Here is a 27,862-nt window from a genome sequence, read left to right as displayed (position 1 = left end):
GTATACGGCGCTGCGCCTCAATAACCATGTCATTACCACCATCCAGAAAGCAATGATCGCAGTAATCTGATGAAGAATATGATCGTTTTGTGGGTAGAATTTCTTTTTCTAAAGGGATTTGGCTTTCCCACTCCCACGCACTAGCCAGCCTAGAGCGTTGAAGGTTTCAACGACTTTTGTTCACAATTGGTGCTCACAGTTTTGCATCCCCGCGTGGTGGTTCTCTTCTTACTGTTAGGGCAGAACGTATCTCAAACAGAGGTATTGCATCTGAATTCCCCATGGACTAATGCGGTATTTAAATTGAGGCCCCACATCTACACCAATCACACCTAAGCGAAATGGCCCCTAGGTCTTTCTAAAGGCAGCTAAGTGTGTTGCTTTGCGGAAGTCACCGTAAAATTACTGGAAACGATTATAATACCAGTACAAGTAAATATTTTCACATACGTGCCAAAGCCTTGCAGTCTGGTATGAGAGGCTGTCAATACGTAATGCAACACCTTTCGCTCTCGAGCAATTTAAATTGAGAAAACGCAGAATTTGTTTTAGGACATCGTGGAATATTCCCGCTTCAGTCCCTATAGTTTCATGTAGTTCCGAAAAGTCGCGGCGCTATACGTGGAACTGAAAATAATGTCCGTAACATAGGTGCTTCCGAAGCAGAGAGCTGTCACTTTTGTCGGAAAACCAGAGCATCACAGACATTCATAGGCGCTTGCACTATGTTTACAATGACCACACATTGAAATAAGTCATGATTAGCCATCTGGTGAGGCGACTACCATTATCACAAGGTCCCTCAGAGCTGTCCCACATCTCGCTTTCCAGCCGGTGACATTCAATTGTGACTCCTGTAATGTTGGAACGTGCGGTCACTCTCATTCGTGGTGATGGACCGATCACAATCAAACACCTCGCTGCTCAACTGGACGTTCTTTGTTGGTGGAGTTCACTGCTCATCCACGACTTTCGATGGTCAAAGGAGTGTGCTAGATGGGTTCCTCGCCTCCTAAGACCATAAAGGCCAACGAAGGACCATCTGTGCGGAATTTCTTCCCCTTTACCAGGCTAATAGTGAATATACTTTGTCGCACATCGTCACAGGTGATGAATCACGCGTTCATCACTTCATTCTTCATTCATACAAAAGGCAATTCACGGAGTGGCGCCACACCACCTCTCCTCTGAAGAAAAAGTTCAAAGCTGCACCCTCAGCCGGCAATGTCGTAGCGACCGTCTTCTTGGACTCTGAAGGGGTTACTCTGTTTGGTGTTCTCTCACACTGTGTAACGATAAACTTTGAAGCGTATCAGGAAACTAAAGAAACGATTTTAGCTTGTTCGTCGCTACAAATATGTAAAAGAACACCACTATCTCTAATGACAACGCTAGGACCACATCTGCCCCTGGAAATGTCTTACAATTTAATATCTGGTTGATATATCTCTGTTTCACCATTATGTAATCAATCTGAAACCTTGGAGTGTCCCCAGACCTTTTCCACGTTTTTCATGTTTCTTAAACCGTGTTAGCTATGATTGAGTTATGTTCTGAGCATAATTCTACCAGCCGACTTCCTCTTTCATTGCTTTCATTGCTTACACCCAGTCCGTATTCACCTACTACTTTTTCTTCTCTTCCATTACTTACTATCGCATTCCAGTCGCCCATGACACGGGAAGAACTCACAAAGCTTCATTGGACTGTTCGTCCTCATCCATGCCCAGCCTGGATCTCGCAGCTTCCGACTTTCATTTGTTTAATCCAATGAAGGATGCACTCTGAGGGAAGCAATACGTGACTGATGGGGAGGTTATTCATGCAGCAAGACGTTGGCTCCGACGTTGACCAGTGGAGTGCTACCATGCGGGCATACAGGCCCTCACAGTAAGGTGCCTTAAGGCCGTCGTATTGAATGGAGACTACTTCGAAAACTAGGGTTTTGTAGCCAGAAGAGTGGAGAATAATATGGTGTATTGGAATCCAGAACAAAACGAACCTGTTTTCAGATAAATCTGTTGTATTACTTATTTAACGTCCCTCGTAGGAACACCACAGAATAATCAACGCTGCACCCACACTACTTGAAAGAAACATTCGAAATGCTCACTGGTACCTTCTAGCAGCAAGTGGTAGCGTATACAGCCCTGCCTACCAACCTGCAGCACTTTCCATACTCACAACTGTGCCCAGTTTTACACCTTGTCCTCTATGATATCTGACAGCATTGCTGGTTCCTATACATGAGGCATGTGCATTAGTATGTTCGTGTATGTCCAGCCAGAGCACGACACAGTTTGTATCGTTCACTTATCATTCGACAGTGCATAGGCAGTAACTGATCACTGTCCACACAGCGAGAGTAAAATTGTTAACCACATAGGCAGCAGGACGAGTTCTGAATGACCTAACACGAACTAGCAAATGAGCTAGCGTACATTCTGAAAAGCGTTAAGTGAAAATAAGAGTTACACTTGACAACTGATAACAATGAATCAGATGTGTGTGGCCAAAACTAATTCTAGATTACTGATTTTTTAAAGGCAGGTTTAGAGTATTTTTCCGACCACGTGCTCTTGGTAAATACGTATGCACAAAAGAAACACAGTTCAGTTTTACAAATCTTTAACATCATGCAGTTTACTAATGCTATTGAAGTTCTGTAATTATACAGCGACAGATATCTCGATAACAATATTCACGTCTACATAAACATATGATCGACCCACACTTTTCATTCACTAGCAAATACAGTACACTTCTGTAAATCTATTTTCCTCCTATTTTTCACAATATTCGAGCTACATAGCAATAAAACTTTAAGAGAAATATTATGACTTTCTGTATACCGCATTTTTCGACAGTATCCTTCACTGTGCCACGCGGTATAAGGCTTGTTTTCATGGTTCACGCGGCTCCTCCCGTCGGACGCTCGAGTCCTCCCTCGGGCATGGGTGTGTGTGTTGTCCTTAGCGTAAGTTAGTTTAAGTTAGATTAAGTAGTGTGTAGGCTTAGGGCCCGATGACCTCAGCAGTTTGGTCCCATAAACTTGCCACAAATTGGCAAACTTTTTCCTTCACTGTCTAGTTGCTCAAGCTGCTCCCGACAGATGCTGACTGCCTCGAATCCGTGCTGGCGACCATGACCAGCTCTGGCGGCATTCCCCCAAATCAAATTACATGCACCTACCTGGTACCGACATGTTAAAATATTCCTGAGGTCGGACGAATACACTCACAATATCGCTATGATGAAGATATGCCAACATAAGCTCTGGGGAAGGACCTCGAAGGTAACATGTATTAGGGATAGTACGGAAACATATAGACGGTCGTTTTTCCTTCCGTCCGTTTGCGAATAGAAGTCGAAAGGAAATGGGTAGTAGTGTTACAAGAGACCCTCCGCTATGCACGGTACGGTAGCTTACTGAGTGTATATATACGCACGTAGATACAGGGCGTCTGATCGTAAGAATCTTACATTTTACTAACTAACGTGTAAATCAGTGACAATTTCAAGTCAGTTTATAGGTATATCAATCGCTTACTACAAACTGAAATGAAGATGATCATCAAATAATACCAAAAGTATTGCGAACGATGACACTTATGAATGAATTAATTTTAATACTTCTCATTTGTGCATGTGTAGCTGTGCGTGTGTGTGTGTGTGTGTGTGTGTGTGTGTGCGTGTGTGTCCTTGTTTAAGCTCAGTCAGCCGTTAGGACGATAAAAGGCCCATTTGAACGCTACAGGCCTGAACGATATCTGCTGTGAGACAATACTAGAAGACGTACGTGATATGAAAGTTGAATCACGAAACAGTCGTGTCCCTTTCAAATATTGTATTCGGGTGAGATAACCACAGCTACACACAGAATGTCTAAAACGCCGCAATTTTAAATTTAAACTGTGAGTTACACCAATGACTGAAACATCTTACACTGATGTCGCGCTATTTTGCTTCTGGAGAACTTGTGGATCACTGCTGATTAATACTATCTGGACGACGAGCAAAAAACTATATCACCACCTGCTTAACAGCGTGTTAATCAGCCTTTGAAAATCAGTACATCAGCGCCCCTGCTTCGCTTGGATTTAACAGGTGTAGTGGTTTGTGAGTGCGGACATGTGTACCAGATACCATCCCGGATGAGTTCAAGGTCAACCGCATTCGATGGCCAAGAAAACATCGTGAATGCAGCATCACGCATCTCGGACCATTGTAACATGATTCTGACCTTATAACATGGGCAATTATCCTGCCATCAGATACCATCGTCATCGGTGACGATACCAAACAGGAGGGGATGAAGGTGGTCTGCAATAATGTTTACGAAGACAAAAGCTGCATTTTTGGATTCGGTTACGACATTTTTGGAGCAGCCACTCGCCTGTAAGCGGCGTACTCCGACACTGACACTGATCTGATGTAAAAAGAAACGAGAGTCATCAGACCAAGCCAGAAATTTCCGTTAATTCACGGACCAATCTCGATGATCCCCTGCCCACAGCCATCTCAATTAACAGGGCAGTTGGACCAACATGACAACACTGACTTGTCGACTTTGGCGCAGCCAACCGTTCAGTAGGATGCGCTGGACGGTGTACTCCGAAATACGTTCTCTTGTACCAGCACTGTACTCTGCCGCCAGACCTGCCACAGGTCTACGCCTATCCCGCTTTACACAGCTGGCCAGTCTCCGACCTTTACATTCAGTGGTGAGCCTTGGCCGTACAGCACCTTGTTGCCTACTCATAGTTTCACTGTACTTCAACCACTTTCGAGGTAAGTTCACGACAGTAGTATCGCTGTTTAGAGACGCTCGATCCCAGGCGCTAGTTCATAAAAATCTGCCCCAAAGTCGCTTGTCACTGGATTTGAACTTACGCGGTCGTATTGTTTGTCATCTCCACTCTGCTTATTTTATTTCCTTACCGCGTTATGAGCCTGCGGCATGTGGTGGGCAGCAGATCATAATGTATTGTGTATGTATCCCAAATAAGTGTCGACATTCGCCAGACAAAGTAAAAAGGGCTGAAGATGATGATGATGATGATGTATGGTGTGAGTGGCGCTCAACTGCGCGGTCGTCAGCGCCCGTACACATTCCCTATCTATACACAGTCCAGTCTAGCCACTTTCATGAACGTTGATGGAATGATGAGGACAACACAAAGACCCAGCCCTCTGGCAGAGAAAATCCCCGACCCGACCGGGAAACGAACCCGGGACGCCGTGATCCAAAGGTAGCAACGCTAGCCACTGGACCACGTGCTGCGGAAAAAATGGCCTGAAGAGAGTCAGTCTATCACATAACGGGAATCTGTTTTTGTCGAATGCAATGCAACTGTATCAAAATCTTATAAAATATTAAAAAAACATTCTGATTTAACATAAATACCACTGAACACGCTAGATGTTAGAAACATTGGAAATTAAGGAACTGAAGTACCTACCAAGGGCAATTCATTATCTAAAAATGTGTATAGTTAAATGAGGTGCCTGCCAATGCCTTACACTGTCATTAGTAATAGCTGTAGAAACATCATATTCTAAATCATGTGCAGTTCGTACATTGGGATGCTCGGGGAAACAATGAGAACCAGAACCTTTCGTTCACAAAGCAGGAAAGATATTATCAAAACGACTATTCAGTATCGTGAGATAGGAAACTGATGGTGACATAGGAATATACCTGGAGAAACAAGGTTTAGAACTTCGGTTTAACGACAATGGATATGAGGATGTGGGTGCGAAAATCAGTGTTAAAATGACGAAACAACCACCAGTTTACAGTAAAAAAATTTAAATTACGAGTTTAGAACGTCAAGCCTTTATCTTCAGAATTACAAGAAACCTCTAGTGCGACCAATATAAAACATATACAAGGGAAACACAAATAATGGAATTAACGTAAATGGGGAGTTGAGCCGACATTTGAACATTGTACCTGCAACGCGTTGAGACAAGCATTATTGAACTGCTTCTGCTCAACTACACTGGTTCCGCTACTTTAAAACCTGCATACAATTAATTGTCTCTGACGTGTGTATGGCCTTTATTAGACTGTATATATGGTAACAGCTTGTTAAACATGCCGAGACAATAATTTACTGCATGGGGCAGCACTACGTAGGGCCCGAGTTGCAATCTAATGAACACAGAAAAACTTCGATTCAGATGCATGGTAACCACGGTGAACTTTAACCCACAGATCAAAATTTAGACACAGTGGGTCACTCAAGCCACAGTCGACAGACCAAGACTTTTTAAGAAACAACTGTTCACGCATTACAATTTGTTTGTGGCGGTGATGTCTCACCAATAAGCGCTCTCCACTTTCACACTTTGAACAATAATAAAAAATGGTTCAAATGGCTCTGAGCACTATGGGACTCAACTGCTGAGGCTATTAGTCCCCTAGAACTTAGAACTAGTTAAACCTAACTAACCTAAGGACATCACAAACATCCATGCCCGAGGCAGGATTCGAACCTGCAACCGTAGCGGTCTTCCGGTTCTAGACTGCAGCGCCTTTAACCGCACGGCCACTTCGGCCGGCAAAAATAATATAGCGTGCAGACTGCTGACAGAGCACCATGAACAACACATGAAACCACTGGGTCTAAATGATTCGTCGTGTATTGTTTTGTAATACATGCTCGTTTTGGACAACTGCTATGAGCTCTCGGGTGTGTTCTTCCTTACAGGTATAAGTTGTTCATTTCAACGAGAAACTGAATATTAATTCACGCGTTAGTAAACTAAGTCAAGGTGCTTGCTTTATAATCCTCTACGAACAGTACATTTTGGTATGAACCTTTCATACCAAAAAGAACTGTGGCATCACTATAACGTCCATGCACATGCGTGAATAAACTTCGTCTTAGATTTACGTGCTTTATTAACGGTGTACATTTGGCTTTAACTTTAGATACAAGGAAATACCGTTTTAATTCCTTCCTCTTATGCATGCAGTGCTTTGATCCTACAGCAGGTGGCAGACAATAGCTGTAATTGTAATCCCTGCTTAGTACGGCCGAAATTTCAGACTTCTGCCTTCGAGTGAGGGGACAACACGGTGTGTGATCGTCAAGGACAGCACTGAACGACGTGGAAGGAGAGTGAAACGCTGCGGATATTCACAGGCGGCTGATGACAGTGTGTGGAGAGTGTACACCGTCACCAAAAGTGCTCTCGCAACAAGACAATACTCCTATCCGTATGAGTCAAAAACAAAAACCTGGCAGCCGTCGCCGAAATGGGGTTCGAGGTGCTGCCACAAACACCGTATTCCCCTGGCATGGTCCCTTAACGTTTTCTGGAGTCTGACGCACCCACGCAGAAAAGCTTCTAGCAGTTCCTGGAAGTTTGCGAAATAGTTTCTTAATAGCTCCGAGTGGTTGGTAATAAAAGGGGCCATGTAAGGAGAACACTTTGGACATGACTGTCCCTGGTGGCCCGTTCCAGAGATGGAAACAGTGATTTTCGTCCCTTATGGGGACAAGCGTTGTTGCAAAAGCACTTTTCGCACGGTGCACACTCTCCACACACGGCCGCCAATGGGCTGTGAATGCCCGCAGTGTTTACACCCTTATCCCTCTGACACAACGTTGTTCAGTGCTGTCCTTGATAATAACGCAGTTGGGAAAATGGGCTGTACTCAGCAGGTGTCACAGATCTACTGACTGTTCTACCACCTATAATTAGACCAAATTCCTACGCACTTGCAACTGTATTGAGGAGTGAAATGGCGCACCTCGAACTATGGACAAGCGAAAATTCTATATAAAGAATTGAATTTCCCATATTCTCATTGTGATATTTGTTGCTTTCTCTTATCCATATATAGATATAGTGCTAAGAGCATGGCTACCGCATACTATACCAGCAATTAATACACTGAGAAGCTAAAGAAACTGGCACACCTACCTAACATCGTACAGGGCCCCGGCGAGCACGCAGAAGTGTTACAACACAACGTGACATGGATTCGGCTAATGACTGAAGTAGTGCTGGAGGAAATAGACGTCACGAATCCTGCAGGGTTGTCCATAAATCCGTATGAGTACGAGCATATCCGGGATGCCTTGCAACGTGCTGTTCGGAAGTGCTGTCCACAGCACGTTGAAGGCATCCCAGATATGCTTAATAACTTTCATGTCTGTGGAGTTTTGTGGCCAGAGGAAGTGATTAAATTCAGAAGAGTGTTCCTGGAGCCACTCTGTAGCAATTATGGACGTGTAGTGTGACGTATTGTCCCGCCGGAATTGCCCAAGGCCGTTGAAATGCACAATGGACATAAATGGATGTAGATGCTCAGACAGGATGGTTACGTACGTGTCACCTATCAGAGTCTTATCTAGGCCTATCAGTGGTCCCATATCACTCCAATTGCGCACGTCCCACACCATTACAGAGCCTCCACCAGCTTGAACAGTCCCCTGCTGACATGCGGGGTCCATGGATTCATGAGGTCGTCTCCATACCCTTACACGTCCATCCTCTCGATACAATCTGAAACGAGACCCGTCCGACTAGGCAACATGTTTCCAGTCATTAACAGTCGAATGTCGGTGCTCGCAGACTAAACTGAGGCGTAAAGCTTTGTATCGTGGACTCATCGAGGGTACACGAGTGGGCCTTCAGCTCCGAAAACCTGTATTGATGACGTGTCGTTGAATGGTCGCACTCTGACACTTGTTGATGGCCCAGCACTGAAATCTGCAGCAGTCTGTGGACGGGTTGTACTTCTTTCACGTAGAATGATTGTCTTTAGTCGTCATTGGTCGCGTTGTTGCAGAATCTTTTTCCGACTGCAGCGATGTCGGATGTTTTACCAGATTCATGATATTCACGGTACACTCGTGAAATGATCGTACGGAAATAACTCCCACTTCATCACTACCTGAATGATGCTGTGTCCCGTCGCTCGTGCGCCGACTATAACACCACCTTCAAATTCACTTAAATCTTGATAACATGCCGTTGTAGCAGCCGTAAACAATGTAACAACTGCGCCAGACATTTATTGTCTTTCATATGCGTTACCGACCGCAGCGCCGTGTTCTGCTTGTTTACATATATCTGTATTTGAATACGCATACCTATACGAGTTTCTTTGACATTTCAGTATATATTTGCATGATGTTACGATGGCGAGTAATAAGGCGTTCTAGTTTAAAGGGTGTGCAGATGGATTGAATTATAGGAGACGTAAATAATTTAAACATTAATTATCCAACTAGGTCCCTTCTAAATTTCATCATTACCTCAAGCACAGCTACAATTTTCACGTGGTTCTCAGCATTATTTTACCGTACTGACACAGTGTCACGAAGAACTGCAGGACCTCTGAAATCTTACAAAGGTAATTGTTACTGGTTGCAATTTCTCCTACATCCTTCAGTTTTTTTGCCTCTTAATTGAGAGTAACATCCATTACAGACTAGCTAAATTCTGATATCTTATTCCAGCGAAAATGTGAAATGATGCACTGCAGAAATTACCAATAGTCGTCATGCGGAAAGTGAACGATGATACTAAGAAGACCTAAATGGTGTCGATTTGGTACATTAAACCTGTTTGATGTCTATAAACCGCTGCAGTCATGGGCTGTGCGGCTGATCCCGGCGGAGTTCAAGTCCTCTCTCGGGCATGGGTGTGTGTGTGTGTGTGTGTGTGTGTGTGTGTGTGTGTGTGTGTGTGTGTGTGTGTTTGTCCTTAGGATAATTTAGATTAAGTAGTGTGTAAGCTTAGGGACTGATGACCTTCGCAGTTAAGTCCCATAAGATTTCACACCCATTTGAACATATTTTTTTGGTCTATAAACTAGATGAGCAATGACCATTGTTTATATTTTTGTTGTCGTGAAAATTGAACTGAATGTTACGGCGGTGTGTTTTGCCAGCTGCTATGTCTGTTGAGTAGACCTGTGTTCGGCAAAGCGCGGCCCGCAGTCCTCACAAGCGAAAAGTCCCAGCCGTTATGTCGAAACCTGTCCTGAAATGTTTTTCACAGGTAGAATAGACTGAAAGAGACATACTGTCAAAACTTTATATGCTAAGACACACTGCAAGTATGTTTTTTTTAATGTCAAAATTTGCCGAATACGTAGTTCGGAGGTGGGGAGACATGCCTACCGCCGCCGTATTCATGGCAGACAGCGGCCACGTGTTCTTGCTTGACGGCACGTTGTAAACAGATAACACAGCACAAAGCGATCGTAATTTGAAAATCGAGTTTCAGTTTCCATTGCTAGTTTCTGTGACAGCTGTTCACTGTTAACATTCGCTCAGATTTCAGCATTTAACATCGATGATAATTAGAAGCTGCATTTCTGACATCGCAAAATGTTAACAGTGGAGATGAAACTGAATTTTCTTTGTGATTTCTTTGTATATGCTTGCTAATAATATCTGTTTTTGTGCTGCTTCCTGAATTTCACAGTAATGTGAAGTCCAATTAATGTTTTCAACGTCGTGAAGATGAAGAACATGGTACCGGTATGCAAAAGAAATCACCTATATATTATATTATGGACATTCATTCCGTGTTGTTGACATTTCGTTTGAAATAGTGGTAACATCAGAAAAACAGGAAAGAACTCGTATCATTCCCTGGATTATGGTTCGAGCAATGATTATTGCGATAACCGAAATTCAGAACAAAAATGGAGTGTCATCCAAGCCCAAAGAAAACATGCACAGTAATATCTCTCACTGAGAAAAAAACAATTGAAAATTTTTTGCATAAAGAAGGAGGGAGAAAACGCTTAAAGTTAGGCTGTTTGCAAAGACAGATCATTCCATAAAATGTGTTGTTCGTTCACCTAAGATTTGTTCTAATTTTCGCCGGTTTCACGAATATCAGATAAACGAAGTTGTTGGTCTTGCGACCGTATAAACGCCCCAAGGAACTTGTAACACTCAGTACGATTCTTCGTATCAGCTCAACGTATCTCTTAGATGATGGTCGAAGTAGGGAGGATATAAAATGCAGACTGAGAAATTTGTTAACATCGAGTGTGGATTTACGTGTCAGGACGTCCTTTCTGAAAGTATTTGTGTGGAATGTAGCCCCATCATAAGTTGTATAAATGGAAGAAAGATTTACAGGAAGTACGAAATAAACACAACAATGAAAAGAGCAAAAATGTCAAAAGAAAACTATTCTAGAAGATTTAGAACTGCTCGTGAGAGCCACTGCACTGCTGCCGACGGAGATCTGGGAGATTAGGTGGTCTGGAATTGCAAATGAGATGAACATTACTGACTTCAAGGCTTCTTCGACCTTGTTAAGCAGATTCAGGTAATTATGCGGGAAAGAAAGTCACAAAATTACGTAGCTTACCTCAAATAAAAACGTAGAGGTCATTCATAGGTGATCTATAGAGAAATTTGTAGGTGACGTGAAGCGAAGCTTGTTGTTAATTCCTAAATGCTACCTGTTAAACAAAAGAGCCAGATTTTGTGAAAACCACATTTTATCATTTCGGCCGATAAACAGACTCGCTGGTGCAGCTGCCAAGGGCGACACGTTTGTATACAACAGTGCCAGTTGTAAGTACCAGTGGGTTACTGTTCCCGCAGCTTTATCTCTGTCTTCAAGAAAGAGCAGTGTTTGTTTGCAAAAGTCTTGTAATCGACGTATCAAAATCTAGAAAAGTGGGCGCGAATAATTTTCATTGTTGTATTCGAAGCGTCTCTTTACAATTTTCAGAAAATAGTTCATTGTTTTTGTTTAACACGTGTCCTGGGTATAATGACAGCTCTGTCCTTAGGAGGAAGTTGATATACATTTCGGCTTCCAATCGGAGCTAATAGTGTGATTGTGCCTCTCGATGGAAAAACGTTACATTTTTCTACTGCTTAATCTGACAGCAACCATACTTAACAGACTGTATGGGCCCCAGGTGTTGGCTCTTGAGTAAAAACACTTGACGACCACTGTAGTACACAGTGCTTCTTTTGTAAACCCTAGTTTCCAGTTTTGTGAAGGTTTCGTCGCTACAGCTGTGGACGCCGGGCTGCCACTGTTGTTAGGGTAGGCCGAATTTGTGAGTTCCTGAAACGGCTTCTGGCGCAGTACACCGCTAAGACAATTTCTCGCTGCTACTGTTACACAGCTATGCCCTAGGGTGAGGTAACAGGATAGGAGAACGAAGGTTCTACAATCCTCCCACAAATTAGTAACAAAGTCACGCAAATGAGTTAAAAAGTTTACTTATCTTTGTGACTTGTTGAATAATGAGTTCTGCAACACAGTTTGCAATATAACACAAAAAAGAGACCTTCAACGTCAATGCAAACAATCGTAGGTAAACTTCACAGCACATAGCAAATGCAGTTGACAACAACAATTTGTTCACTTCTAAGAGCTCACTAGATAACGTTCCCTACCTAAATCTGCCCTGGACGATGATCTGTAACCAAGCTCTGACGTTACTAAAGCCCCAAGATATTTTATTCACGTTGCTTGGTTGTTATAGGTGCTTAATAGTTCTTGTGTCGTGGGAGTTATTATAACTTTGTGCGGAAACTGCGTTGATACAAGGCCAAACTAGCAACGATGGAGGTGGCGTGTACGAGTGGTACCAACAGACGGCCAAGTGTGAAGTTAATCAGCCGTGCTCGATGTTCACGTATTGTAAATGGGACTAGCCTACTTGCTACTGCATCTCTTAGGCTGCATGTGATTTAATTTGTTGATAACTGCTAGCATTTGTTTTATTAAAATTTACTGTAAAGTTGACGTAAAGAAACTTTAAAACAGATGAAAGTTCAGATAGTTCCGAAGTTGACGTTTTAATCTGTGAGGTTATTCATTGTGTTTTGAGACCTGGTGTTATTGCAAGGTCTTGCGTGGATATAAATGTAAACTGTCATGGTTTTGCAAGTAAAGTACAGACTTGCCCAGAGTCCAACATACGTCAGATGAAATTGGATATTAAATAAAATAAATATGTTTCTTTCCAAAAAAGTAGTTCTTAGTATTTCTCGTCCCAGTACCTCTCCTAGTTCACAAGCTTGAAACTACCCGTTTGTTCCAAAATTATATGGTATTTGTCTGATCAAAACTGTGTGGAATAATTTAAATTGTAATATTTTCTACAGTACGCAACAAAATAAGATTATGAAACTACGAAACAAGTGCATTAACGAACTGGAAAATAAGTAAAGGAGAGATAACCATGCACTGACTTGATGAAAATTAAGTATTAAAAGTTTGTCTTAGAACCGCTTCAGTTGCTGACGTTACATCTGAGTGTTAAACAACAGGAAAAGTTATAACAAAATAGTTCAAATGGCTCTAAGTACTATGGGACTTAACATCTGAAGTCATCAGTCCCCTAAACTTAGAACTGCTTAAACCTAACTAACCTAAGTACATCACACACATCCATGCCCGAGGCAAGATTCGAACCTGCGACCGTAGCAGCAGCGCGGTTCCGCACTGAAACGCCTAGAACCGCTCGCCCACAACGGCCGGCAAAGTTATAACCTAGTACCTATATATTTCATATTTTAGCTAGACGCAGTTAGTCCCCACATTGGTCAATGTAAATATTTATGCTACGAATTAAAATACTGTTTTCAGCCACGATGACTTTGCAGTAAATAGGACGATGTATTACAGACTTTCAACGAGCGGGTGTGACTTTCTGTTGATTGGAAACGAAGAGGTCACTGTACGTGCAGAACATTTTGAACCGGCTAATCGCATACGTTTCTGCATGCGTTATTTGGCGTAAATAGGTTGCCGCGCTCCATTCCGCGCGAGGTCGTCGGAATTAACGATTAGCAACGACATCGCAAATCGAAAGTTAGTTCGTCCATGTTAATGGACTGTATTGCTGCTACTTCGTTTAGCAAATGCGTTGCAACTCGTTTAGTGAGTGCGTATAGCAGGTTTCGTCCATCCCAAAAGCTACGATCACTCAAATCTTCGGCAAAAAACTGCGAAATGACATGACTTTCCATTGTTTGCCTCTCATGTCACCGTCAAAAGCAGATTATTCCATATGCGGCCGTCCCCTGAAAGCTCTCTTTATCTCTCTCTCTCCCTCCGTGTGTGTGTGTGTGTGTGTGTGTGTGTGTGTGCGTGTGCGTGTGTGTGTGTGTGTGTGTGTGTGTGTGTGTGTGTGTGGTCATGTGTGTCATGTGTCAGTAGCGTAAAATATTATTTCGAAAAACTAGTAATATCGAACTGGGGATGAACTTTGCATGAAACGGAAGCTGTAGGATAATGGAGAAAGCAATTACAATCCCAGAAGCTGAAACTAAGAACCTTTGAGTAAAGCTATGAAAACGTAATATTTTTCGCTGAACAGTTTTTCTTTATATATACTGCATGTGACTGATAAATACGTAATTAACCTCTTACAGAAGCTGACGTTTCATCAACGTTTAAGAAAAGAAAAATAAATTTATTGGAAAAGTAGCCATTTCTCTGTTTGAGTTTACGATAACGCGTGATAGTTGCACTTAACGCCTTTCTCTAACCACAGTCGTGGGAACCTTTGTGACCGGAAATGTGCCGGCATTTTGCAGTAATCGGCACGCTTTGTGAATCTCTTCTTCTCTCGCTTTGAGAGACTTTTGATGCGCAGGGTCTTTGATGCGTCCGCAAAACTAACGATAACAGGGTTTTAAATTTGTCGACTGTGGTGGTACTCACTGACACTCCTCTTCTTATCAACAAACAAGCGAAACATTTGCTTCGGTCACATTTGGCCTGCAAGGAATAATATGTCCGACACCAATCTTAGTGTACCGCACCTACATTAACAACTGTTACATAGAAACTATATAAGTGCGTGTTGGCTTACCGTTTCATTACCACGTGAGAACCGATAAATTTATCATGGATCAGTTCAGGCCAGATATTTCTGTAAATAAATTATTACTAAAGTCACCAGCGAGGGTTTTAGAATCACCAGTACTTAGCGCTGTGTATTTTTACCTCACACATTTCATAGCAAACTCACTACACCGCTGTATGGAAGCCACTATGTCTTCTTTTACCTTCGTATATAAATTCATGTTCCATGCTAGCTTCTGTCTGTACGTAGGGGATAGTCTCAGGAAATACTGAAAGGATTTTCATCTGGTTTAGACCAATGGATAAACTGATTCACAACGAAGGTTTGCGTATTTCATGGAAACTGACATTGCCATCTAGCGGCACATCCACCGCAGCTCCAGATACGGAACACGGATTTATCACCGTTTTCTCAACCTAGCATAGACCCGTCAGTCACGTGGACATCCACCAGAAGCGACTCGTGGTTCGGATTCCACGTCAAACAGTAGGTCTTATTTTCAACAGCGGAACCAAAGCTGGGCTTCGTGGTCTAAAGGTTATTCGACATGGTTGTTAGCGACAAAGTGTGTTTGTGGAAAGGGAAAGACTGCGTGATCGAATCTCGAGTCAAGATCTCGTTTATAGAATTTGAAAGGTGTCACGGTGCATCCACATAGTGCCATTGATGACATAACGACGAAGAAACAGATCGGAAAAAAGATTTGGTAAGCAAAAGGTGGTGGGGTCGAATCCCGGTTAGAGCATGGATTTTTATTTCTGTTCTATACCTTACCAATCACCTCTCAATGATTCGCCAGAAATGTGTCATGTTTATGATTACACGATAACCTGTGATAGCCTGTTGGTCACCGTTTTCCGGTTGGAAGACGTAAGTAGCCGAACTCCCCCCCCCCTCCTTGAACCATGGACCTTGCCGTTGGTGGGCAGGCTTGCATGCCTCAGCGATACAGACTGCCGCACCATAGGTGCAGCCACAACGTGTGGTTCCTGATTAGGGGCAGCGGCCTTCACAGTAGTTGCAGGGACAACAGTCTGGATGGTTGACTGATCTGGTCTTGTAACATTAACCAAAACGGCTTCGCTATGCTGGTACTGCGAACGGCTGAAAGCAAGGGGAAACTACAGCTGTAATTCTTCCGCGAGAGCATGCAGCTTTACCGTATGGTTAAATGATGATGGCGTCCTCTTGGGTAAAATATTATGGAGGTAAAGTAGTCCCCCAAACGTATCTCCAGGCGGGTACTACTAAGGAGAACGATGTTATCAGGAGAAACAGAACTGGCGTTCTGCGAATCGGAGCGTCGAAGCCAGATCCCTTAATCGGTCAGGTAGGTCGGAAAATTTAAAAATGGAAATGGATAGATTAAGGTTAGATATAGTGGGAATTAATGAAGTTCGGTGGCAGGAGGAACAAGACTTTTGGTCAGGTGAATACAGGGTTATTGATACAAAATCGAATAGGGATAGTGCAGGAGTAGGTTTAACAACGAGTAAAAAATAGGAGCGCAGGTAAGCTACTACGAGCAGCATAGTGAACGCAATATTGTAGCCAAGACAGACACGAAGCCCAAGCCTATCACAGTAGTACAAGAGTACTTGCAAACTAGCTCCGCAGATGACGAAGTGATTGAAGGAATGTTAGATAGAATAAAAGAAATTATTCAGATAGTGAAGGGAAACGAAAATTTAATAGTCATGGGGGACTGGAATTCCATAGTAGGAAAAGGAAGAGAAGGAAACGTAGTACGTGAATATGGAATGGGGGTAAGAATGATAGAGGAAGCCGCCTGGTAGAATTTTGCGCAGAGCATAACTTACCATAGCTAGTACTTGGTTTAATAATAATAAAAGAAGGTTGTATACGTGGAAGAGACCTGGAGACATTGGAAGATTCAGATAGATTGTAAAATGGTAAGACAGAGATTTAGGAACCAGGTTTTAAATTGTAAACAATTTCCAGGGGCAGATGTGGACTCTGACCACAATTTATTGGTTATGAACTGTAGACTAAAACTGAAGAAATTGCAAAAAGGTAGGAATTTAAGCTGCATAAACTGAAGGAATCAGACGTTGTAGAGAGATTCAGAGAGAGCATTAGGGAACGATTGACAAGAACGGGAGAAAGAAATATAGTAGAAGAAGAATGGGGAGTTATTTGAGATGAAATAGTGAAGGCAGCAGAGGATCAAGTAGGTAGAAAGACAACTGGTAGTAGAAATGCCTGGGTAACAAAAGAGATATTGAATTTAACAGATAGAAGAAGAAAATATAAAAATGCAGTAAATGAAGCAGGCAAAAAGGAATACAAACGTCTCAAAAATGAGATCGACAGGAAGTGCAAAATTGCTAATGGCTAAGTAGGAATGGTCAGAGGATAAATGTAAGGATGGTAGAGGCATGTATCAATAGTGGTAAGATAAATACTAACTACAGGAAAATTAAAGAGACCTTTGGAGAAAAGAGAACCAATTGTATGAATATCAAGAGCTCAGATAGCAAGCAAGTATAAGCGAAGAAGGGAAAGCAGAAAGGTGGAAGAGTATATAGAGAGCCTATACAACGGCGATGTATTTGAGGGCAATATTATGGAGATGGTAGAGGACGTACATGAAGATGAGATGGGAGATACGATACTGCGTAAAAAGTTTGAAGGAGCGCTGAAAGATATAAGCAGAAGCAAATGCCCGGGAGTAGACAACATGAATGACGAATGGAAAAACAGGTGGAGGCCGACCTCGGGGAAGATCACTTTGGGTTCCGGATAAATGTTGGAACATGCGAGGCAATACTGGCACTACGACTTATCCTAGAAGAGAGATTAAGGAAAGGCAAACCCACGTTTCTGGCATTTGTAGTCTTAGAGAAAGCTTTTGACAATGTTGACTGGAATTCTGTCTTTCAAATTCTGAAGGTGGCAGGGGTCAATTACAGAGAGCGAAAGACTATTTACAATTTGTACAGAAACCAGAAGGCAGTTATGAAACTCGAGGGGCATGAAAGGCAAGCAGTGGTTGGGAAGGGAGTGAGACAGGGTTGTAGCCAACCCCCAATGTTATTCAATCTATATGCTGAGCAAGTAGTAAAGGAAACAAAAGAAAAACTTGGAGTAAGAATTAAAACCCATGGAGAAGAAATAAAATCTTTGAGGTTTGCCGATGACATTGTAAAGGACCTGGAAGAGCAGTTGCACGGAATGGACAGTGTCTTGAAAGGAGGATATACTATGAACCTCAACAAAAGCAAAACGTCGCGGAAAAATATGCCGTGATCAGGCGTCGAAGATCTTTACGACGCTGTCACGCTAGACAGGCGGCTTGGTATAAGGAGACACAGACTTTTTGCACATTCAGTTACTGAAAATTTGTTGTCAATATATGAATGTCAGCGGTGAGCAGTCTTAATTATGGAAACAGGTTTTCTTGTAATACTTTCTACTTCTAAGGAAGACACATATTTATCTGCACAGCGAAAGCATATCTGTTTGGTGTACTTTGAGGCACAACAACTCGTGACTAATCAGGTGAGAGGATGGTTAATGTTTCACTTAACAGGACATGTAGGCGACTGACAGAGAATTTGCTCAATTTTGACTTACAACTGGGCCTATTCTTATACTGTCTAACGGGTGGACTCAGCCTGCATATCACGATTCTGTTAAGATCAGGAGCCATTGCCCTGTGTTTTACTGTGATACCATTTCTAAACTGTGACACTTTGAAATTCAGGTGAGAGCGTTTCTTGCTATGGTACAGAAGCATTATGTTTTATTTTCATGGTTTTCAGCTCTGCAGTCGTGCTTCCTTTGTGACGAATGTGAAATCTGTTGTTCCGATGGTTGCTTTGTTCCATGCACAGGAATCAATATCGGTCTTTCATTAAGTCATCCGTAAATGTAGGACAAGGTTTTCAACTTATTTGATATTATCGCAGTGAGTTGAATGTGTATGTGGTATCTTTTGTTCCATTTTGTGAAGATTTGTGGTATTGTGTTCACTGTTGTCCTTAAAGAGCAGATGTAACATCACTCAGTTTTCGTGTTTGTTTGCGGAGTAAAAACCGAAAGTTATTTCAAACCCTCTTTAATTATTTTTCATAGCGCAGTGTTTTGTAAATTATAATGCTTTTCATGGTCAGTTACCATGTACTCACTTATACTTTCTCCGACTTCATAGCTGATCCGAGCAATATTTGCTGAATACATTAGGACTACACCGGAATCGCTATTGCGATTCATTTGTCTTAAGAATAAGTGTGATACACTGTTGAAGCTACATCTCCATAGAATGCGTATTTTGTACAAGAGAGGACGCACTACACTATTCACATTCTGTTAGAAAGTGCGAACGTCTTGGTCGTAACTTTGCACTACTTAAACCTATGTTCAGAATGTTTTAAATGTGCTGTGGCGCTATGAAGGTTTTGCCTACTTCCTCGTACCGGGATGTTATTATTAAAGTGCAGCTACTCGCAGAGCCCCATTGTGGGCTGTAATTATCAAATGGCATCGAAACTTGGTTGATATTTTGATGCGGTGATGCGAAACCGATTTACGCATAAAAATATTAGTTCCAATTCCGTCCACCAGGTGCAAATCTGGAGTTGGGCAGCATCTCGTCGGCGTCTCCGGGTCTCACATTGAACAAATTGTGTAAGTTACGTTTAATAATACAGTAAGACATGCTCAAAGTGGAAACGCATGGGACTGAAAAAATTTTCCGACCTGGAGATATTTCTGGATTGAAATGAAATGTCGTGTGGCTAGGGCCTCCCGTCGGCTAGACCGTTCGCCTGGTGCAGGTCTTTCGAGTTGACGCCACTACGGCGACCTGCGCGTCGAATTTCTGGATTACGCAATAGTCATTAGGCTACATAAAATTTGACAGTTATCCTACACAAAACTATAAATTTGAATTATGCACGTATTTACGTACCTTCACGTCTGCACAGTAGATGTTCATTTAGTGTATATTGTGCAACAGAACACTAGACTTCACAGAATTTGATAAATCACACGGCATTTCTAGATTGTTTCTCTAACTTTACTTTTGTTTGTTGTTGTACGTACACACTCATTATTCTCGCGTTTATTTGCCTTGATTTCACTTTTTTCCATCCTTTTTCTTGTTCAAAAATGTTTATTGTACGCAATTTTTTGCGCTAAACAATTGTTCCTACAGTCTGGAAGCATTAGTGTGTGCTGAAAATTGAATAATATCGTTGATGCATGCAATAGCTTCCTCAGGCAGTTTAATTTTTGTAGGTACATTTTGCTCTTCTTCTTACTTTGTTTCTTCCTGATCATCTTCTGTGGCGCCGATTTCTATTAAATCTGATGCTGAAATAAAGGTAGAAGGAGTTGATAGGTAAGTCATTGGTTCGAATGTAGCCATCGGGTCCGCAGCTCGTGGTCGTGCGGTAGCGTTCTCGCTTCCCGCGCCCGGGTTCCCGGGTTCGATTCCCGGCGGGACTAGGGATTTTCTCTGCCTCGTGATGACTGGGTGTTGTGTGATGTCCTTAGGTTAGTTAGGTTTAAGTAGTTCTAAGTTCTAAGGGACTGATGACCATTGATGTTAAGTCCCATAGTGCTCAGAGCCATTTTGTAGCCATCGGCACTGCATGGAATGTCTCGCATTTTAATTAATTCACTATTAGATTGAACAGTATTGTCTTCCATTGTGTTACTACTCTTTCCTGCACGTTCTTTGCTTCCCCAAACACTTCCTGTCACACGATGTGGTGATTAGCTACGAAACTGTCAAGCGACCTTGTGGATGTCATACTCCTTATTCCCATACTCTTTAGCGACTTTGCAACATGTGTCCAGACGAAGGTAAGTTTCTTTACTCGCGCGCCTACGAACCATTCCCACACAACCTCTTTAATTTCTTCATTTGCCGTTTTCTTCCCTATCGCTTTCATCCATGTTATCCCTGTTCTTAAGGTATAATAAATTTGTTTTTTATCGCATTTCTAATGCACCATCATTTCGTGCACAGAGAGTTTTATTCTCACAAGCCTCCGCTACTTTAATCTTTTCGTTAAATGTTACCGACACGTACTTTTTGTTCGACATCATGTTACCGGTATCATTTAAAGTGCTCCCAGTGAACTTAAATTGATAGAAGATAACGCTCACAGTGAATTTATTTGGAAAGCTTGACCTTGCTGGGTCAACCATTGTTTAGCCGAACAACACCCACCTCTTTGACTCCGCTTATTGTGGCAGAGTGTTCGTAACTCCGCAACAATGCTCCTGTGTGCTCCAGCGCGCATCAGTAATAATGGAAAACTTGAAAAGTCGACAAACGAGCGAACCATTTCCTTTGTTGCACCGACACTGTACACGCCTTGTTCGTTGGTGCACAGAGCGGCGCCGTGTGATGCCCACACCAGCATCACAGCCCTGCGCCGAAACTCTTTTTTCCTGATTGTACTGCTCAACAGCATTGTCATGGGTGTACAGTCTGCGTCAAAAGTAGCGTCCATTTAGCCCTCGAGCGGGCGCGCTGTTTTTCATAACACGAACGGGCTCGCGGAGCACTTTATACACATGAAAAGAATAGGTTTCCTTATGTTACCAAGGTCAGTCATGTATGATCAAAATCACAGTTTAATCTTAGTTTATTTCAACAAGGAGAAAATAAACTTACAGTCGTGAGTAACTAATGTATGCTGTAGTTCAGTAGTGCTGTGTGAGCCCTTTTCCGCATTATGCAACTAATTATTAGTTAAGTCTTAAAATTTGAATATCGTTTTCGCGTTAGGCATGTTCCGCTTTATACGAAATATTTGCGTATAACAGTGTATTGAATGCTTGAGGAGTGAAATACTTGTACGTTTTGGGCAGATTTCCGTATTATCCACGTTCCGCTTTGATCAAGTTTTACTATATCATCATTCTCTCTTTCTCACTTGTTTGATCTCTTCTACCCATGTCCTGTTCCTGCTCCATTACATTATAAAATCATTTCTATAAATTTTACTTGTATTCACAGCGCCAGATTTGCACCTGGTGGCCTAATTTGGAACTAACTTTTTTCCCTGTGTAAATCGGTTCCTCATTAACGCATTAGAATGTATAACAAACTTCGCTGCCATACGATAATTAGAGTCCACACCGGCAATCTATGAGTAGCTGCTCTTACATAATAAACGCACGGTAACAGAGGTACAGCCTCATTATTCTTCGTTCATGGGTGAAAATTTAATATAGAAAGAGAATGTTTAAATATGAGAGTGATGATACTGAGTCATACTAGTCATGTACTCGGATTAAACTTGAAGAAAAATTAGAAATCTTTCAAAAGTGAATGGCGACTGCTCTCCATAATTTAACGAAATTATGTGGGTGATAGTACATTGTGCATCATCGGTGTACCCCCCTCCAGTCTTCCTGTTATAGACTGAATGAAGTGCCAAACTTCCCCTGTACCATTGTCTATGTCATGTGTTCATTACGCGTTGTGTAAGTTGGGGGGACCTTGTGAATAAGACCGCCTAAACCGATTCATAAATTTCTTTACTTGTTACATCGTTTCTGCTACAGGCGTCATCAGACATCAAAACACTTTGAACTTGTGAAACAAGGTTCAGTGGCATTATTAAAATGCCTAATCGCACGTTCAGTGTTTTTTTATCTCTGATGGGGACAGTGGCATAGAAATTTATTTAGGGATCTAGAGGGTTTTGTACACAACACATCTGTAATGATCGCAGCTTTATACAGGAAGAAATACTTTTGCTGACTTTCATGAATCGTGAAATCTTGGAAGTATTTATGGAAATCAGCGCTTTTCTTGTAGTGTGTCCCATTGGAGTTGGTAGAACAACATTTGTGTCCACTTGTGAAACATGAAAGATGGCCTGTCTGCAGATGTAAACTACGAACCTGGCATTTTCTTATCCGTAATATCTGTATTTATAACTGCTAGTGTACTAAAAGCGAAAGATTCATTGAAAACTGTACAGGTGTAACTGACCGGGCTGGAATTGTGCTCACATTCTGGACTCGCCTTCTGGAGGAGAACCGTTCAAATTCACCTCCTGCCATCAAGATTTAAGTTTCCCGCGATTACCACAAGTCACTCCTGGCAGCTGCCAGGATGGTTGCTTTGAAAAGGGTACGGCATTCTTCTATAATCCGTGGTTCTGATCCATCTTTAATGACATTCCTTTTGACTGGGCGTTTTCAAAATTTACTTCACTCCTTTTTGGAAAATAATATGTATATATTTAAAATTTCACCCGCTTCGAAACATTATGTCATGTTCCAGTCGCTAATAAATGGGTTTCGAGAAAAAATAGTACAAGGAACAATACCGACTCCACAACATATTGCACCACGACCTCTACTTGCGTTAATCAAGTAGCACATAAAACAATAATCCAGCGGACACAGCCCTGGCAGTAGTGCGATTTGATAAGCAAATGTTTTTGTGCATTCTACGAGCTAATGTCAAAAAGAAATTGCAAATCAGTTGCAGGCAGCAGAATAAGATTCAGCGATTCCTACTCTTTGAGATATTTCGTGTTTAGCGTACACAAGAACACAAAAATAGAGCACGAAATATTTGGTTCCCGTACGTCCTCCCAAAAAAACTGTTATTACACACAGTACGTTTCACACGAAGAGGAGAAGCAAGTGGAATGTAATGGTTGTATTATCGATCATTTGATTTCTAAGACGGATGCCAAAACTCCTTTTTTTGTTGAAAGACATCCCGGGCGTGAACCATTTTCATCGACTTCTGAGCGAGCTTTAAAACGCTTGGACCACTCAAAAACTCGCGTACGTGATGAACAGTTTTCACCATACATTTCTTTTACTAAAAGATAGCTTTCAGTAGCAGTTTTTCCAAGCTTCATTTGAAACGTCGTGATAATTCGTCGCTCTGTTATTCTACTTATCATTTTTCCGGCAAATCAGAATAACAGCAAAACACGGGGAATGTAAATACATTAACTGCCTGTGGGAACTGCTTTCAATCAGTGGGGATGAAAATTTGTGCCGAATTGTGACCCGAAACCATGTATCCAGCTTATAAGGTAGATGTGCTGAGTACAACGCCATCTGGATACAGTGGTCATCGCAACTGTACAGAATACCCTAACACGCCTACTGTTAGACCCAAATTCTCATCTTATCCAAATACTACTGATGTAACTCCCCTTGCCCTTTATCCTTATTATGCGCGGGATTTCACCGATTCCTGCAAGAGTTCGAGCTTTCTATGTACCGTATCCGCCTGTTCCTTCATTAATCCCCGAAACAACCGCAGCCACTGTAAATAAATACATAAGGTAATTCAAGGTATTAGCACCAAGCGAGCATTTATTTAAATCAATGAGGAACGCTGAAAATCTGCGCCGGACTAGGATTCCAATCCAGGGCACAGGAGGCATGCTAGGGTAATAAGTGCAGTGGTGTTGACCACAGTGTCCGGATGGAGAGGTGTTCAGTGAACGGCCCCAGTAAGCATAAAATCCATGGTCGAATCACGGGCTGGCACAAATTTTCAGATTTCCCCATTGATATGAATAGATGCCTGCTGGCAGCTAATATCTTTAATTCCTTTGCATCTTAATTCATAGTGGCTGCAGTATCAATTCTGCAGTATCAGTGTCTGTTCTTTCGGGCATGGACATGTCCGGAAGAACAGACACCACTCATAAGACGTAACAGCTCTAAGACATACCTATTGCAAATATCATATGTATGCTGATGACCTTCAGTTGTATCTAAATGCGAAACCAAGCAATCTTAAGAAAGCTATTGAAAATTTCAATTCTACACTCGATGCACTATCAAAATGGGCACAGGACATAGGACTACAAGTAAACCCATGTAAAACCCAAGCGGTACTTGTTGGTCACTTTAAGCTCATTAGCTCTAAACATCGGGAATCCGTACCATCTCTTTACCTAAATGAAACAAATATTAACTTCTCTCCCTCAGCAAAGAGTTTGGGAGTAATAATAGATGAAAATATAAATTGGACAGAATACAGTGTGCAATTAAGCATCAGCATCCCTTCATGTGCTACAGAAATATAAAAATTCTTCCCTTTCGATCTGAAAAAGAAATTAGTACAAACGCTTATACTCCCAATCATTGACTACAGCGATATTATCCTAAACGGCCACTCTCAGGAAAATTCGCGACGTCTGTAACTGGTCATGAATGCCTGCGTCCGATATATCTGTGACGCTCGACTTTTTGATCACATTTCACCAGCATATGCAAAATTGTCCTGGATGCGTGCAGACAGACGCAGAGATTTCCATACACTCTTTCTCATCTACTGCCTTATAAATGTACACTGTCCCTCATATCTCTCCTCGTCCTTAACTCTTATGTCGGAACAACATGACAGTAACACACGTTCCCGTCATAATAAAATCCTCTCTGTTCAACTGCATCGCTCAGTCACCCTCTTCAAGTCCTTTCCAGTAGCGGCAACCCGGCTCTGGAATAACCTCCCTCGCTATGTTAGAGAACTTAAAAACATGTCCGGCTTCAGAAAACAGTTAATGACGTATGTACTTAAGTAACAGTAATGCCTTCCTCTTAACATGAATGCACTTCACCACATTACTTCCCTTTTTCTCAGTCTTTAAACCTCCCTGCACCAAAACTCGCTATACTAGTAAACGTCTGCTTTACACACCAAGATATTAATGTACATCTTCATTGCTATTGCCAATTTTTCTCATGTTTATCATTATTACTTGATTTTTTTACTGTTATTATTTCTGCTTGTGTCATAATTTGTACGAGGGTTGCCCAGAAAGTAATGCACAGCATTTTTTTTCTCAGCCGAAAACAGTGCTGCGAATGCCAAACGTTGCGTATGTATTATTTTAAGTTTCCTGAATGACTGCGCCAAGTTTCCGTCACCTCCGACAGACAGCAGTTTCACAGTGGCGTCTGTAGGTGGTGTACGTTACAAGCAGCGTGCGTCATTGAATTTCTGACTGCTGAGGTCATCGGAAGACGGGTCGACGGAGCTCCACGATTTGCAGTGGTCGGGGAGACCATCCACGGCTGTCACAGCCGACGTGTTGCAGCGAGCTGACCTCGTCATTCGCGAGGACAGACGCGCTACGACTCGGCAGTTGGCGCTGCATCTGTCAATCAGCAAAGGAAGTTCACACAGTGAAGCACCGGCTCTGCCGCAAGGGCAGGGATTGGTACCGACAGGGCATACACGCTCGCGCTGAAGATTACGTGGAAAAACAGGGTGTTGAGATAAAACGACATTCTTTTCTGTGTGTAATTCTCATTATGTTCAATAAAGAGTTGTTGAAGAAAAAAAATGCGGTGCATTACTTTGTGGGCAACCCTCGTATGTATAGCACCTGTTGTAAACATACTGCCAGCATTTGCTTTATTAGGTCTTAGTCATTACTCTTTATTCATATTGACACTAGAGTAATCTAATTTTCTTATTTAAACTACTGTCATGATGTAACTCTGATGTGTGAAATAAAGAATGTGTGGTGACTGGAATAACCTCCCTCGTTATGTTAGAGAACTTAAAAACATGTCGGGCTTGAAAGAAGAGTTAATGACGTATCTACTTAAGCAACAGAAATGCCTTCCTCTGTAGATTAGATGAATGCACTTAACCTCATTACTTCCCTCTTTCCCTCTCTTTGAATCTCCCTGCCCCAAAACTCGCAATACTAATAAACATCTGCTTTACACACCAAATTATTAATGTACATCTGCAGAAATCTCCATTGCTATTGCCAATTTTCTCATGTTTTCGTTATTATTTCATTTTTTTTACTATTATTATTTTTGCTTTTATCATAATTTGTATGTATAGCACCTGTTGTAAAAATACTGCCAGCATTTGCTTTATTAGGTCTTAGTCATTACTATTTATTCATATTGTCACTAGACAAATCTAATTTTCTTATTTAAACTACTGTCATGACGTAACTCTGATGTGTGAAATTGGTGCATGTGTGGAACACTGGTCCGATGCAAGAGAGGGCCTGATGGCCCTAATCTGATCAGGTTAAATAAATAAGAGCTCTTATACAAAGGCTGTCTACAGACCGATTTGTCTGCAGACCAGTGGTGAGGCACTCGACTGAGAAGGCTTCACACCTCACAGCTACAGATCGTTCAACTCTGACGACTGACCCTTTATTTTATCGCCAAGGCTCGTGTATTAGAGAAGTGCAGTGGAACGTGACTGCGCTGCGAGGTAGGCTGCGCGCCGGGAGAGCGGCTGTGGGGCCTGGTGCTGGCCGGCTGCGGCAGGGCACTCACATCTGACGTCGAGGCGCACCTCGGTGTCGGCAGAGCCGCTGCTGTAGGAGCCGTGCAGCGCGACGCACTTGAGCGGCGAGCCGTGGCGCGCGCGGGCCACGCGCAGCTGCAGCACGCTGTGCGCCACCCACGTGCGCGGGTTGTCCGCCTCCTTGGCCGTGCTCAGCGAGCTCTGGCTGGTCACGTCCTCCTCACCTGCAACGACACCACACCCCGTTCCAGCCGGGCGCTCGCACACAGCAGCAAGATCGGCAGCCGCAGAGTGAGTATTGTTCATATACACCGGATGACGGAACTCGAGAACGAAATTAACTTTGGCCTGATGTGTCACTGCCAAGTAATGTGGCTCGCTGAAACTTTGAATAAGTTTACGATGGCCGTCCCGTACTGATTTATAATTTATTTGTTGCCGTAATTCATGCTGCGCCATTTTATTCATCACTGTAGCTACAAGTATGTACTACACTACTGGCCACTAAAATTGCTACACCAAGAAGGAATGCAGATGATAAACGGGTATTCGTTGGAGAAATATATTATACTAGAACTGACATTTTCACGCAATTTGGGTGCATATATCCTTAGAAATCAGTACCCAGACAAACGGCCTAGAGCAACACTGTCTTCCAAATTCTGAAGGTGGCAGGAGTAAAATACAGGGAGCGAAAGGCTACATACAATTTGTACAGACACCAGATGGCAGTTATAAGAGTCGAGAGGCATGAAAGAGAAGCAGTGGTAAGGAAG

At 42.4% G+C, this 27,862-nt stretch overlaps 1 protein-coding gene across 1 annotated transcript in view; it reads right to left on the bottom strand.

Annotated features, from left to right (window-relative positions):
• The window catches only part of LOC124798888 (irregular chiasm C-roughest protein), a 397,241-nt gene that overhangs the window by 106,019 nt on the left and 263,360 nt on the right, over positions 1-27,862 (bottom strand). The window contains exon 7 of the mRNA XM_047262420.1: positions 27,116-27,310. Within this exon, the coding sequence (XP_047118376.1) occupies positions 27,116-27,310 (195 nt within the window). The remainder of the gene's footprint in view (positions 1-27,115; positions 27,311-27,862) is intronic.

The sequence above is a fragment of the Schistocerca piceifrons genome, chromosome 5 (genome assembly GCF_021461385.2).
Source record: "Schistocerca piceifrons isolate TAMUIC-IGC-003096 chromosome 5, iqSchPice1.1, whole genome shotgun sequence".
NCBI classification, from domain to species: domain Eukaryota; kingdom Metazoa; phylum Arthropoda; class Insecta; order Orthoptera; family Acrididae; genus Schistocerca; species Schistocerca piceifrons.
This window is presented reverse-complemented; position numbering and strand designations above follow the sequence as displayed.